We start from the raw sequence: 13,500 nt of genomic DNA, 5'->3' as shown, positions 1-13,500 counted from the left end.
GTGATTCTCACTGTGAAAATCAGTGAGAGCACGCAAGCGTCCATAGGAAAGCATTGTAATGCTTTCCTATGAGACCGGCTGAATGCGCGCGCAGCTCTTGCCGCGTGTGCGCATTCAGCCAAATGGGAGGAGAGGAGGAGAGCTCCCCGCCCGGCGCTGGAGAAAGGTAAGTTTTAACCCCTTTCCTCTCCGCAGAGCCAGGAGGGAGGGGGACCCTGAGGGTGGGGGCACCCTCAGGGCACTATAGTGCCAGGAAAACGAGTTTGTTTTCCTGGCAATATAGTGGTCCTTTAAGCAGTGCTGTGTGGACTGGATTCCTGTACCAGTGACTGAATATGTGCATATCGTTTGCTCAGTCTCTTTCTGTCGAAGCAGTAAGGGGGTAAATTGTATGATGCAAAGTTGTTATGGCGCTTATAGTGATCCTTTAAGCTATTAAAGACCAATTATATTTTCGATGGGAAATGAGTCGTGCACCTTCAGTCGTGGGACTGACATTGTGGCACTTTACTTACATGTAAGAACTTTTATGTTTTATTTAATAAATCTGACGATTTTATCATAATCGGTGGTGCCTTTTTTTTTTACATATTTTGGAGGGTCCATCTGCTGAAATATCTGCTCCAGGACTTTTAAATCACAACTTGCTGAGCAAATTCAGGCTGAAGAAAATGTGAATGTGATAGCATCTGATCCATCCACGTACAAACCATATTGCGCTATGATAGTTATTACTTTGTAGTCATATTTAAGAAGAACCAGTATGGTATATCACTTTTATCTATTATATATTCACTGTTTATCCACAAAAAGTGCACGGTATCCCTTTTTTTTTTTCTTTTGTGAATTTCTGTTTATTAAAATACATTTTCATTTTTCAAAATACAGTTTCATATGCTGGTCTCCACTTAGGGAGATACGTCATTTCCTTCCAAAATAAACGAGTAACAGTGAGAAAGAAATAAGACATACAAAAGGTGAGATGCGCAGATCTCCACATAGTGGTTCACTTTTTTTTATTTTTTTTATTGTATACAGTTTATGAAGTGCATGATGAACAGTTTCACAAGAGTCATTACTGTAAGTAAACGTCGCCCAAACTCTGGTCTAATCATCCAGACGTATGGGCACGTTCAATGTTTTATCATTTATAGAAAACAGCATAATCTGTAGATTTACTTTGTCAAATCTTTAATTGTTTTAGATATTTACAAGCTGCATGTGTGTTCAACACTAAAAGTGATGATTAAATCATCAATATTAATCATTTTTGTGCAGTATATTGCCATAGATGCCAAGAGGCCAGAATTTGTCTGAACAGTCATGCATTTTGGGGTACTTCCCCAGCAAACATAGGACTTGTTGACCTGTCCTGCATTTTGAAATCTGAAGGCAGATTTCTTAATACGCAGGGAGGAACTGGTCACAAAGACCACTGACAGACCACTTCTGCAGCACTCTGCTCATGGTCTTTCTTGCGAGGACAGGCTGTCAGTCAACAGGGGTACTCATTTTAAGGTGTGGTTCCTTTCACAGGCCCTGACCTAATCTATCTGTCTGAGATGAAGGCAATGGTTTATGAGGTGCATAAGGCAAACTCTAGTTTAAACATATTCTACTTGGAGTAAAAAAACAAACCCATGGGTTATGGAAACAGGAAATGCATTGGACTGGGGCTGGTCAGATGTATCCAGGTTTTAGGAGCCAGTACAAGTATTAGAGGGCCAGCCAGCCATTACATTCAAGATATGCAGTCACTGTATTAAAGTTTAACGGTCACATGTCATGTAACCCTTAGATCTATAACAGCACCCACAATATATGCACATACCATTTACACAAAGCTTTAAACATAGGTAGCACCAAGAAAATTCATAACATTAGCAGCATTCACATAAGGAGTGTGGGAACATTAAAAAACAGAGGAGCAGCAGCATCAGATAGCAGAAAAGCTAAAATTAAGGAGCAGCACCTTCACGAGGTCCTCAAATCTAAAGTGCTATGGAATGGAAAATGAGGACAAAAAAAGGGAATATAGTGTAGTAGGTAGATATTTCTAATATAGAAAATAAGAAATACACTTGCAGTGTTTGGAGCGATATACTAGCTCCAGATGTAGAGCCTGGGCAGTGCAATGCCACCTATGGATATAGGCCTGGAGTCTTGGTCCAATGGGGTATAATTCATATATATACTACAAACAGAACAAAACCACTAATATAGTGTAGTATGTCAGATATCCAAAGTAGTGGTGTCTACTGCCTTTCCCTGTAGGCTTTCTAATGAAAACACTGCCTTTTAAGAGAAAAGGTAGTGTTTACATTACTGCCTAGTAACACCTCTAGTAGCAGTCACTCAGATTACCACTAGATTTGATTCAATGCATCTCTATGAGGAGATGCTGATTGGCGCAGCGTTGCATTTTGCCGCACATGCGCAATAGCCTCCCAATGTTTTCCTTTGGGAAAGCATTGTATTGTCTGAGATTGTCTAATTTGGTGATCTCAGCTAAGGAGGCGCAGTGGAGGCGGGCCAGCCAAGATGAGACTCGTGTGGTACTGAAAAAAGGTGAATAAATATCTTTTTTAAAGGATGGGAGGAGTTAAATGGGGTTGGCTACTTAAATGGCTACTGTTAAACTATAGTTTCAGGAATACACATTTGACATGCACATTTGACATTCAGTTGTCATTTCACAAACAAAACACTTTTCATATTCAGCAAACATATACACATGAGTGATTACAAACAGTTAACTATTTAAGTGTTATTGGCTGGTGCTACCGTAGTAAGGCAGAAAAGGTTAAATATATCTTTTTCAATATTACAATTTAATGTTACAGAATTCACACTTGATAATGCCTTTTGTAACCAAAATAGCTTCATAATAGCAAAAGTAAGATACTGGTGAAATGTATACTATATCTATGTATAAATATAAAGCAGGAATCCCATAAAATGGACAATAAATTACAAAACTCTTACGAAACACTTATTAGGCATTACAGAACAACATGGTGCATCTCCCCAGCTGTTGTTGAACTATAACGGCCATAACGCTCTAAATAAGCTACCTGAGCTATGGGAGGTCTACTTCAACACCCTGGGACATCCCACCTGCAAACAGTACATAATAGCTGAATTATCTTAATTTAAATTAGTTGCTGGCTGGCATGTTACAAAATACCAAACTTGATTACTTTAGCTGCATAATAAATTGTTAATCCACAAATCCTATTTGTTGGTCAAAATGTGGTTCTGTGTTCCTTCAACACGTGTCGATGTGCTGGATGTAACAATCTCATTGTACTGGCAAGTAAACCACACACATTGTTGCATAATTATTATTACGTACCAAATAAGAGTTATGAGATAGTCGGTAATAACATTCACTTAGACATACTGCTGGTGGGTGAGGTTTTAACTTAAATTGATCAAATGTTTCTCATAATTCAGAGATACTTTTATTGCAACATATCACACAGTCTGTCTATTTGATATTATCCCATCCTGGGCATTTTTTCCCACTCTAGAACATTTATCATTTTGTTCTTCAGGCACTTCATTTTTTCTTTAGCGTTTTGATCAGGGGAATTGTTCCAATGAAAGATGAATTAACTCCAAAGCTCCAGTTTTTTGGGGAGGTTCAGAAACAGGTTCTTTGGCAGTATTCCTCTAGATTTTGCTTTATCAAATTTTCCTTGAGCTTAACCCCTTAAGGACCAAACTTCTGGAATAAAAGGGAATCATGACATGTCACACATGTCATGTGTCCTTAAGGGGTTAAACAAGTGGCAAAGTCAATGCTGACCTCAAGCCTTCACAAATCAGGATGCTGCCACCATCTAAATTCAATTTAGGGGTGGTTTGACCTGAGGTATGGGCGATGTTACTTTTACACCACACTAGGTGCTTTAAATCTTTGTAGCATAGATTTGTCTTGGTTCCATCTGACCAATAAAAAAAACATTCTCTTACAAATCGCAGTTGGAGGAATAGCGCACTTTCTGCCAAATGTGCTTTCAGCTGACACATTCTGAGTAATGACGTCTTTCTTGCCACGTTCTCTTTTCCAGGTAAATGAGAACCCTAGAAATGGCTGACTGGTGGAACCTCCACAGACTGATCTCTGTAGCATCTACATTGTGATTGTTGGGATCTCTCTGGACCCATGAATCGACTCCTTGTTTTAAATGTGTTTCAAGAAACATCCTTTTCTTTGGCATTGTCTAAATTAGAAGTAGCCAAAACGTAGTCTTAAGGCATACAAAACATAGCAGGTATAGTTCTTCAACCGCTGAAGGTCTATAATTTGGCCACCTCTGCTCTAAAACATGTAATGCTGAGTCCACTTTCTGATTATTGATCTAGCTGTGCTCAATAGGATATGCAACTACTTGGGAGATGAAGTCATACAAATTGTCAGGCTAGGAAGAGAGTATACACAAATATAAACTTCTGCCGAAAGCTCTTCATCGTCATTTAGAATTATAGCCTGACTGATGACCCATCAACAGTAGAGGATTTAACCTGAAAGTCTGGCAGTCGGTTTACTGCTTCACAGGTGGAGATCAATAGTAAGATCATTTTCTCCTTGATAAGGATATTCATATTTCACATTTTTGTTCTCCAGGCAATTTGTGGCTTAAGAGTTGTATGGGTTTTTCTTTTCCTCTGTTGAAGACTATACTACTAAAAATAAACATTCATTCCAATAGGTGATGAAGGAATTCATAAGTCTGTGTTCTTGAAAGAAACTCGACAAAGACTTATGGTGAATTGTGCAGAGTGTGTTTTTCTTTAAACGCATACATTTAGTGGAGCTCTTTGATTTCTGTTTCATCATGAAGTGAGACCTGTAAGATTGAGATAAATACATAAATCACCATACGTCTGATATAAAAGTGCCCAACTGATGTTAAATAAGGGGCTCCAATCCACCAGAAGCTGTTTGGAGTAAGTGTCAATGTACAGAAAATCCAATATAAGTAAACCAGTATGTATTGTGACCGAAAGAAAGGAATTGTGTTGGATGGAGTCTAAATATCTCCCCAAATTCTGCAAGGTTCCTACTTTGTATAGTGCAGAATATTAGCCTCAGGGAAACGTGTTGTTTTAAAATGGATGGTGGACTTTATATTAGTGTGTGTTTGGGCCCTGGGATGGAGCACTTGGAGAGTTGCTTGGAAGCTGCAAGTGAGGAGTCCAGTTCCAGAGTTTCAACCTTGATTTATCTCACCGAAAAAATCGCAGGTGCTATTAAGTACTCCCCTGCCAAAGACAGAGGAGATATTGTGTTTTTTGTGCACACATGTAAATACTGTTCACATGAAATCTAGTTTTTTCGGTTTTTCTCATGTCTTTATGTCAATGTGGCAGTTGTATATTGATTCTGTTTAATTTTTACTTCTACATTTCTTATTCTTAACAGATACCCATTAAAGGTTACGTTTTATTTCGTTTCTACTTAGTGGTCAGGGTATTAGTCCAATCTTTTTTCTTTAGATTATTGGGTTCATGCCCATTTTTCCCCTTGACCTTACCAGATAAACATTTAGCATTTTTTCTCCCACCCTTTCTTTAATATTAATATTATGTGTACACTAACTATAATGGTACACCTATTCGAATCTCTCTCCTACATGCCATGATGGGGGCAAAACGCCGATATTGTGTTCCCAATGTGACTTGGTCCCAGTATATCCACCAGTGTAAATTGGAAATTTGAAAGCTGGAATTGGCATGTCTATTATTTGACTCTATAACTTGTTAAATGTCTGTCAATGTCTGTCAATGTCACAAATCCCTACAGTAGTGGTGGGTTGAGGGGGGAGGACGACAAAATGTGCCAGAAAGGCTTTGGTCATGAATGGCCGAAATCTCGGAATACAAATCTTTGGTCATCAAGGGGTTAAATGATAGATGGATAGATAGATATGATGGGTAAAAGCGTAACATGGATATACCTTTTCATACACTACTGTTTTGTTGGTATCCGTTTGACTTTTTACTCCTCCGTCATCAGAAAATGTAATGTTCTTTTCATCTTTCTACAAAAATAGAAGAGAAGATGAATTTAAATAACAGACATTATATGTTATATACACACGTACATACACACACACACAGGAGAAATAAACACACATACTGACAGTAAGATACCTGAACATTGCTTCCTTGTGATTGCTGTGAATTTCCAGTCACATTAGACAGAATGAGGTCTATTTCCTTTTTTCAATACCTTCAGAAAGAGAAGAAATAGTAAGGAGTGGAAATGATTTATATGTGTATTTACTATAACTATAATTCCTACTGGAAAGTGTTGGAATTCTACAATAGTCCATAAACTTGTCTTGAGTACCCTGCAGCTAAAAAAAAAAACTAAAAATGATGCAAATCCCTCTCTCTGTCTCATTGCACAACGCCTTATTACTAAAACAATTTGCAAAAGTTACCGCAGCTTTAATTTGTAAAATCACTGCCCCTTGCTCAATAAATCTATTAGAGTATTGTGTTATCCAGAGAGGCTGCACATCAGCAGTTTCTGGGGGTTGTAATTCAGCTTCAGGTTTCTATATTAAAAAGCAGACAAACAACAAAACACCAAACCTTGATGTGCAAGAATTTATGGGATGAGCTCACTACTGACAGAACATTATCGAAGCATCATGAGTAAATCTTCTTCGTCTGGGCAAAATGCACTTTAGAAGATTTACTGCAAATGGAAGAATGATAGCCTTAAAGAGTTAATGCAACCACCACCACCATTTCAGTGATTTGAAGTGGTGATGGTGGTAGGAGTCAGTATGTGCTGTCTTTCTGCTTGAACCACTGCACATACAGATATTTGCAACTTGCATCCCAGCCCACGTGAAATTGGCAGCCCAGTACTCTGCTCCGGGATGCCCATAGTCAATTCTGTGCATATTTAATATCTGTAGCCAGAGTGCACTACATTTAAAATAAAGTTGAGAAATTCCCTCCCTTCCCTAGCTGGCCTAGAGCGCATGCATGCACTCTGAGACAGTAAATTGGTCCAATCTCTATGAAAAAGAAGCCTTTGATTGGTCCATGTGAGTGCTGTTGATGTCCCAACGGGGCATGGACGAGCAGCGTCGGTAGTTTTGCCAAGCACTGTATTTATGCAAATTAAAACATTTTTTGCAGGTTATTACTGGGGTAGGACCTAATAGATTTGCCTTATAGTTATGCCATAGAGAATTTGGACTGCAAATTAATTATTTTTAAATCAGGTTTGCTTATAACTTTTTCCCCCCTCTATATCTGTTCTAATTTTTCTCGACGTACTAAACTAGAGCTTATCTGCTCTTCATCTGTAGACAGAAAAGACTAGAGTGAAATGGTTGTTCCACTAAAGATGGAAAAATTGGACAACCATTCCACAAGTTGATATCTCTAAAAAGTAAAAATAATTATAGGGTATAACCTTTATTAAGCTGCTTACGGACAAAACAAAAATAAAGTGTATTAAAGGTGAAACACTTGTGGAAATATAGGTGAATTAAAAACTGGGTAGATGCACTGTGGATATTCTACACGGGTAATGGGGGTGACAACTGTATCCGAGATAAAGTTTAGAGTAAAGAGTACATTTTATAGTATAATCTATATTAAATCGGATATCGCACCGCCCCTATTCCTTAAGAGAGAGGTTCCCTCAATGTGCAGGATTTAGTAGATATCCCGGCTATAAACGTGAGTCCACAGCTCATTCCCACAGACTCTGGTATATTTGTAGTAGGAATAGACAATTTGAAATAAATACGTATTATCCATGTGTAATCATGTATTATTCCTCTAAATTGTTCCAAGTAATGGAGAGTCTAGAATGAGCTGAAGGAGAGTGTGTATCTATTATATCACTCTGTATTCAGATAGAGTGTTGATACATAGGAGATGTCTCCTTACATGGGTAAAGTACCTTAGGAGTAGATTTTGATATCTATAATCAATACTTAGAGACAACAGAGCAGCAAATGTCTCAATAGATTGATTAGAGCACAGGTAAATAGATGTACCAAAGAGACTGGTTTCGCAGGATACACATGAGGGTCAGTCCACAGATGTCCCAAAGTAAATGGGTAAGGACACAGACCCCATATAGAAGTAAATACCTGCCAATAAACCAGATTCCTCCCAGAGTTAGAGGTCACCAAGGCCGTATTTTGTTTTTATTACTGGGGGATACAGACGGCTTACTTTTGAATAGCATGGGGAATTAGTACCTTGTACCTTAGACTGTCTCTCTAGCAGTAGTAATAATATAGTCACTTCCTGGTATTACTAGGAAATAGGGACTCAGCAGCTCATCTCAACCTCTGTTTAGACACTAGACTATGTAACTGTCCTTTTAGTAGCAGCAGCAGTTTCTGGCAATAATAGGGGATATATTCAGCTGTTCCTTTAGCCAGCTTGACAGTCTATTTGTCATATATTAGAGAGAGACTGTTTTGAAACATTCTTTCTGGTCAGTTAGACAGTCTGTCTACCAATTACAGCGTTAGGCTGCCTTGAAGCAGCAGTGTATTTAACTGTATATAGGAGCTAGACCTGGTTAAAGTCATACTCATAGCTCATTTGATTTAAATCTGCCTTGGTGACCTCTATCTCTGGGAGGAATCTGGTTTATTGGCAGGTATTTACTTCTATATGGGGTCTGTGTCCTTACCCATTTACTTTGGGACATCTGTGGACTGACCCTCATGTGTATCCTGCGAAACCAGTCTCTTTGGTACATCTATTTACCTGTGCTCTAATCAATCTATTGAGACATTTGCTGCTCTGTTGTCTCTAAGTATTGATTATAGATATCAAAATCTACTCCTAAGGTACTTTACCCATGTAAGGAGACATCTCCTATGTATCAACACTCTATCTGAATACAGAGTGATATAATAGATACACACTCTCCTTCAGCTCATTCTAGACTCTCCATCACTTGGAACAATTTAGAGGAATAATACATGATTACACATGGATAATACGTATTTATTTCAAATTGTCTATTCCTACTACAAATATACCAGAGTCTGTGGGAATGAGCTGTGGACTCACGTTTATAGCCGGGATATCTACTAAATCCTGCACATTGAGGGAACCTCTCTCTTAAGGAATAGGGGCGGTGCGATATCCGATTTAATATAGATTATACTATAAAATGTACTCTTTACTCTAAACTTTATCTCGGATACAGTTGTCACCCCCATTACCCGTGTAGAATATCCACAGTGCATCTACCCAGTTTTTAATTCACCTATATTTCCACGAGTGTTTCACCTTTAATACACTTTATTTTTGTTTTGTCCGTAAGCGGCTTAATAAAGGTTATACCCTATAATTATTTTTACTTTTTAGAGATATCAACTTGTGGAATGGTTGTCCAATTTTTCCATCTTTAGTGGAACAACCATTTCACTCTAGTCTTTTCTGTCTACTTTAACCATTGTATGGGGTCCATGCCCCCTGATATCTCTGTAACCCTTTAGGAATCCTGATGTGGGCTCTGTCCACTTCTAAGATTTCCTCTCTTGTCTCTGCTCTTCATCTGTTATTGGAGTCATCCATGTATCAGGAGACATGCTTAACCCCTTAAGGACCAAACTTCTGGAATAAAAGGGAATCATGACATGTCACACATGTCATGTGTCCTTAAGGGGTTAAAGGCATTTCATTGAATTTTCAAAAAAGAGAAAACGAATTAAACATGCTGAGCTGCAAACTTATGGCATTCTGTATTAAGTGAATACAATTATAAGGTATTTGATATTTAAGGGGTAGTACTATAATAGCGTACATTCAAGGATAACATTTAAATGAATTCATAAAACATACGTACACAGTACATGCAGAAAAACCAATGTCAAAAGACATAGAACTGTCCAAATAGCCCTCATGATACCTGGAAAATACATAAAATAATGTAAAAATGGTTTCTAAAGACACGCAATGAGTAGTTAATCATTTCAATGTTTTATATATATTTATGACATCAGAAAGCAGGCCCGTGCACTGCTTTATAAACAGACAGGTCTGCCAGAGTCATTCCCAGTTTATATTCCTCCACACTCACAACCCTCAGCCAGATCATTAGACACACAAGCCAGAACCACAGCTGGATTCACTTTTAATTCAAATATATTTAAAAACCAGAGGAAAGCAGGTTTGTTGGTATAAGCCTTAGATTAGAACATCATTCTTCTGCTGATGAAAGGCAACTGGTTGGGATGTATGTTGGCAGGGTACAGCAGGAGTAAGGAACCAGGCAGAAACTGTGAAGGTCCTGTGCAAGTCAGGCACTGCGTAGATTTGTGCGTGAGCTGGTGCCTTGCCAAGACTGTAAAACAAAATCTAATTGTGTATGACGTAGAGGTGTTTGACGAGGCTGCAAGGTAAGCTGAGACGTGCAAATAGTCATGAAAAAAATGTGTCTGCATTAAATAGGGAAAGCACATACTTAAGAAGGTTGAAGGAATGTATGTTGTCACATCTTGCGAACCATTGATATTCTGAGCAGTGCAAACAGGACACAGAGATCTGGGCGTATCATATGCAGACAAAGGTCATTTGTTTGTAATTGTCCCAGGCCACACATTGCCTGCCTTCCCTGTTAAAAGCACCAACTATTGCAGCATAAATAATCTGCTAAACTCACAACACAACATGCGTGCGTTTCCCAAACCTTAACATATAATAAACAGAAGCTGACCTGCTTAAAATTTGAGAGTGAAACACTAAGTGTCAGGTATATCTAAAATCATTTATAATCTTTACTTGTTACAAAACACTCATAAAAATAAACAGTAAAAAACAGTTCACAACGTGAGTTCTTCTATTGGTTTAAAAAAGAAAGGATAAAAACTCTGAGAATGGACAAAAGCTTAGAGAGACTCAATAGTTTGCCCTTCGGTAGATCGCTACTCAGGTCTCAAAACAGTTTTTGGTCACTTGTGCCATTACAGAGAGAACATATCTGAAGCATATCAGACTGGTCCCACTCGTACGGGCAGTCCAGATCCGAAATGCCAGCAAGTTCCTTCTACACGAGAGATACAGCAACACCAGACGATCATTTTGGCCTTCTTTTGGGCCTCGTCAGTGAGGTGTAGCTGATACCCCTCTAGGCACAGTGAGCACGGGGTCCACGTCTGGATTATCCTTTTCACTTGGGGTGAGCCAAATTAATGCATTTAAGCAAAAAAGGCCTCACTGACAAGGCCCAAAAGGAGGCTGAAACGATTGTCTGGGGTTGCTGTATCTCTCGTGCAGAGGGAACTTGCTGGCATAAATTGGGACAAGGGCTAAAAGGTATATAACAAGCATCAACTTTCCCTCAATTATTACAAGAACAAGCGCTATTGTTTCAGTGTATCTTTTTATTATTTTTTAAATGAGTGTTTTTAACCACTAAATATTATAATTGATTTTAAGAATACTTGCTCTTAGTGTTCTACTACTTTAGGCAGTGGAACCCTTTCTTTATCAATGTGTTAAATCTAGAAGGTTATTTGCTGGGTGAGGCAATAGGGCACACAGTTTTCTGGTCTACTTATCTTTCTCTATACAGTTTGAGAGTTCTTGGAAATCCCCTGGAGAAAAGAGTTATGTAAAATTGTAAGCTTGTTTGAGCAGGGTGTTCTTCACCTCTTGTTAATACAGATCTCACACACCGACCATGTTCAGTTCTTACGACCTGGTCGTAAAACGAATTGGTCAGTAAGTGAGGCACTTTTGTACCAGTGCAGGTTTATGTTTGGGGAAAAGACAAGCCAGCGACAGGGAAAGACAAGCCCAGCAGAGCAGGGAGTCCCTCAGATCTATGTTCAGGGAATGTTCCCCTGACATAGATTAGATGGATTCTCTGCTCTGGTACGTTTTTCTATGTTCGGGGAAATTTTCCTGAACATAGATTAGAAGGATTCCCTGCTCTGGTGCCCTTTTCTATGTTCGGGAAAATTTCCCCGAACGTAGACATACGCACCAGAGCAGGGAATCCCTCTAATCTATTTTCGGGGAAATTTCCCCGAACATAGACCTGGCAGGGAATCACGCTAATCTATGTTTGGGGACAATTCCCAGAACATAGACCAGCTCTCTAATGTCGAGAATCTCTTAAATTCCCATGCTAGACAGCTGGTCGTAAGTGTGAGCCATCACAAAACAGGTAGGTTGGAAAGTGAGGATCACCTATACAATAATTTGTATTGCCATTTATCCCAATTCTATGATTGTAAAGCACTGCATAATATGTTGGAGCTTGTTTCTTTGCACCTTATCGACTATTTTGTTATTGAGAGATTAAAAAAATAAAAAAATAAACCTGATTGTATTCGCTACTGGAAAAAGTAAAAAATTGAGCATAAATAAGATATATAATATATTGCAGTTAAGCTTTCTAAATATATTCTCTCTATATATATTTTATATATATATATATATATATATATATATATATATGTATTCTCAAAAAACAATACTGGAAACTGCAATAATCTTAAGCCAACAGAAGACAGAATTAATGTGGGCTGCTACAAATAGTAACTACTGACCAGAAGTGCGACTGTCAAGTCGCTCACCGGCTGCCACGTGTTTCTCGGCGTCCCAGACACGCCAGCCATACCCGTAGCTTCTCAGCGGCATGCCATGAGTGCAAGGCATGCCGCATACTCTCCCTGTCTGCCCTCCATTGGAGCCATTCCACGTGGGTTGTGACATGCAGGAGAAGGGAGGTCTGCCTTGTCTGTCCTTCTGCTCGCCTCCCCTCCGGCAGGTGTGGCAACGATGCCTCTGTTCGGGAATCTAACAAACCCAAGAACTGTGGATCACCTCTGGGCATGTTAACCCCCTATTGACCTCTCCTAACACCTCCATCATTGTTTTTACACTACTGATCGGAGTGATTTTTGGATATGATGGTCACTCAGATCAGGGCTATCCGGGGATGTGACTCTTAAGGGATTTCCATGGATTTTGGGGGTACTTTTGGGATGTTGTGAAATTGTGTGTTTTTCTGTATCTGGAGATAATTGAGTTTGTACAGTTCCTGACTCAATTATCTCTCAGGCACAGGGGAGGAGTTTACTGTGTGTATGAATTGAGAATGCTTGCCTGCATTGAACAGAACTACTCCCAGCATTAAGTCTTGGCTAATGGGTGGGGGGAATGCTATACTGGATATAACTACTATTAGACAGCTATACTCTCTGTAGGAGAGCTTTGATCACTGGGAAGTGGATCCAGGACCCTGGTCCAGTGTGGGAAGAGACGGGGAGACCCCAGCCAAGCTGCGGTGACCAGGGGCTGAAAGTGCTTATAATGTCGAGGGGATAGCTAGGAAGTGTGTTTGGCGGAGGTACTCAGTCGGGGTACCAGGCAGTCCGCCACAGCGAGCATGCTAGGTGGTATGTGTCCCCTGCTCCAGGATCCTCTAAAGGTGTCAGACCCATCCTGGTATTCCAGAGTGCAGTGCATGGAACAGTTGGT

The 13,500-nt window shown here is 39.3% G+C and overlaps 1 protein-coding gene across 1 annotated transcript in view; it reads right to left on the bottom strand.

Moving 5' to 3' along the window:
- Positions 1-10,202: 10,202 nt before the first annotated feature.
- The window catches only part of LOC134573696 (uncharacterized), a 45,832-nt gene continuing 42,534 nt past the window's right edge, over positions 10,203-13,500 (bottom strand). The window contains exon 5 of the mRNA XM_063433479.1: positions 10,203-10,354. Within this exon, the coding sequence (XP_063289549.1) occupies positions 10,203-10,354 (152 nt within the window). The remainder of the gene's footprint in view (positions 10,355-13,500) is intronic.

The sequence above is a fragment of the Pelobates fuscus genome, chromosome 9 (genome assembly GCF_036172605.1).
Source record: "Pelobates fuscus isolate aPelFus1 chromosome 9, aPelFus1.pri, whole genome shotgun sequence".
Lineage (NCBI taxonomy): Eukaryota > Metazoa > Chordata > Amphibia > Anura > Pelobatidae > Pelobates > Pelobates fuscus.
This window is presented reverse-complemented; position numbering and strand designations above follow the sequence as displayed.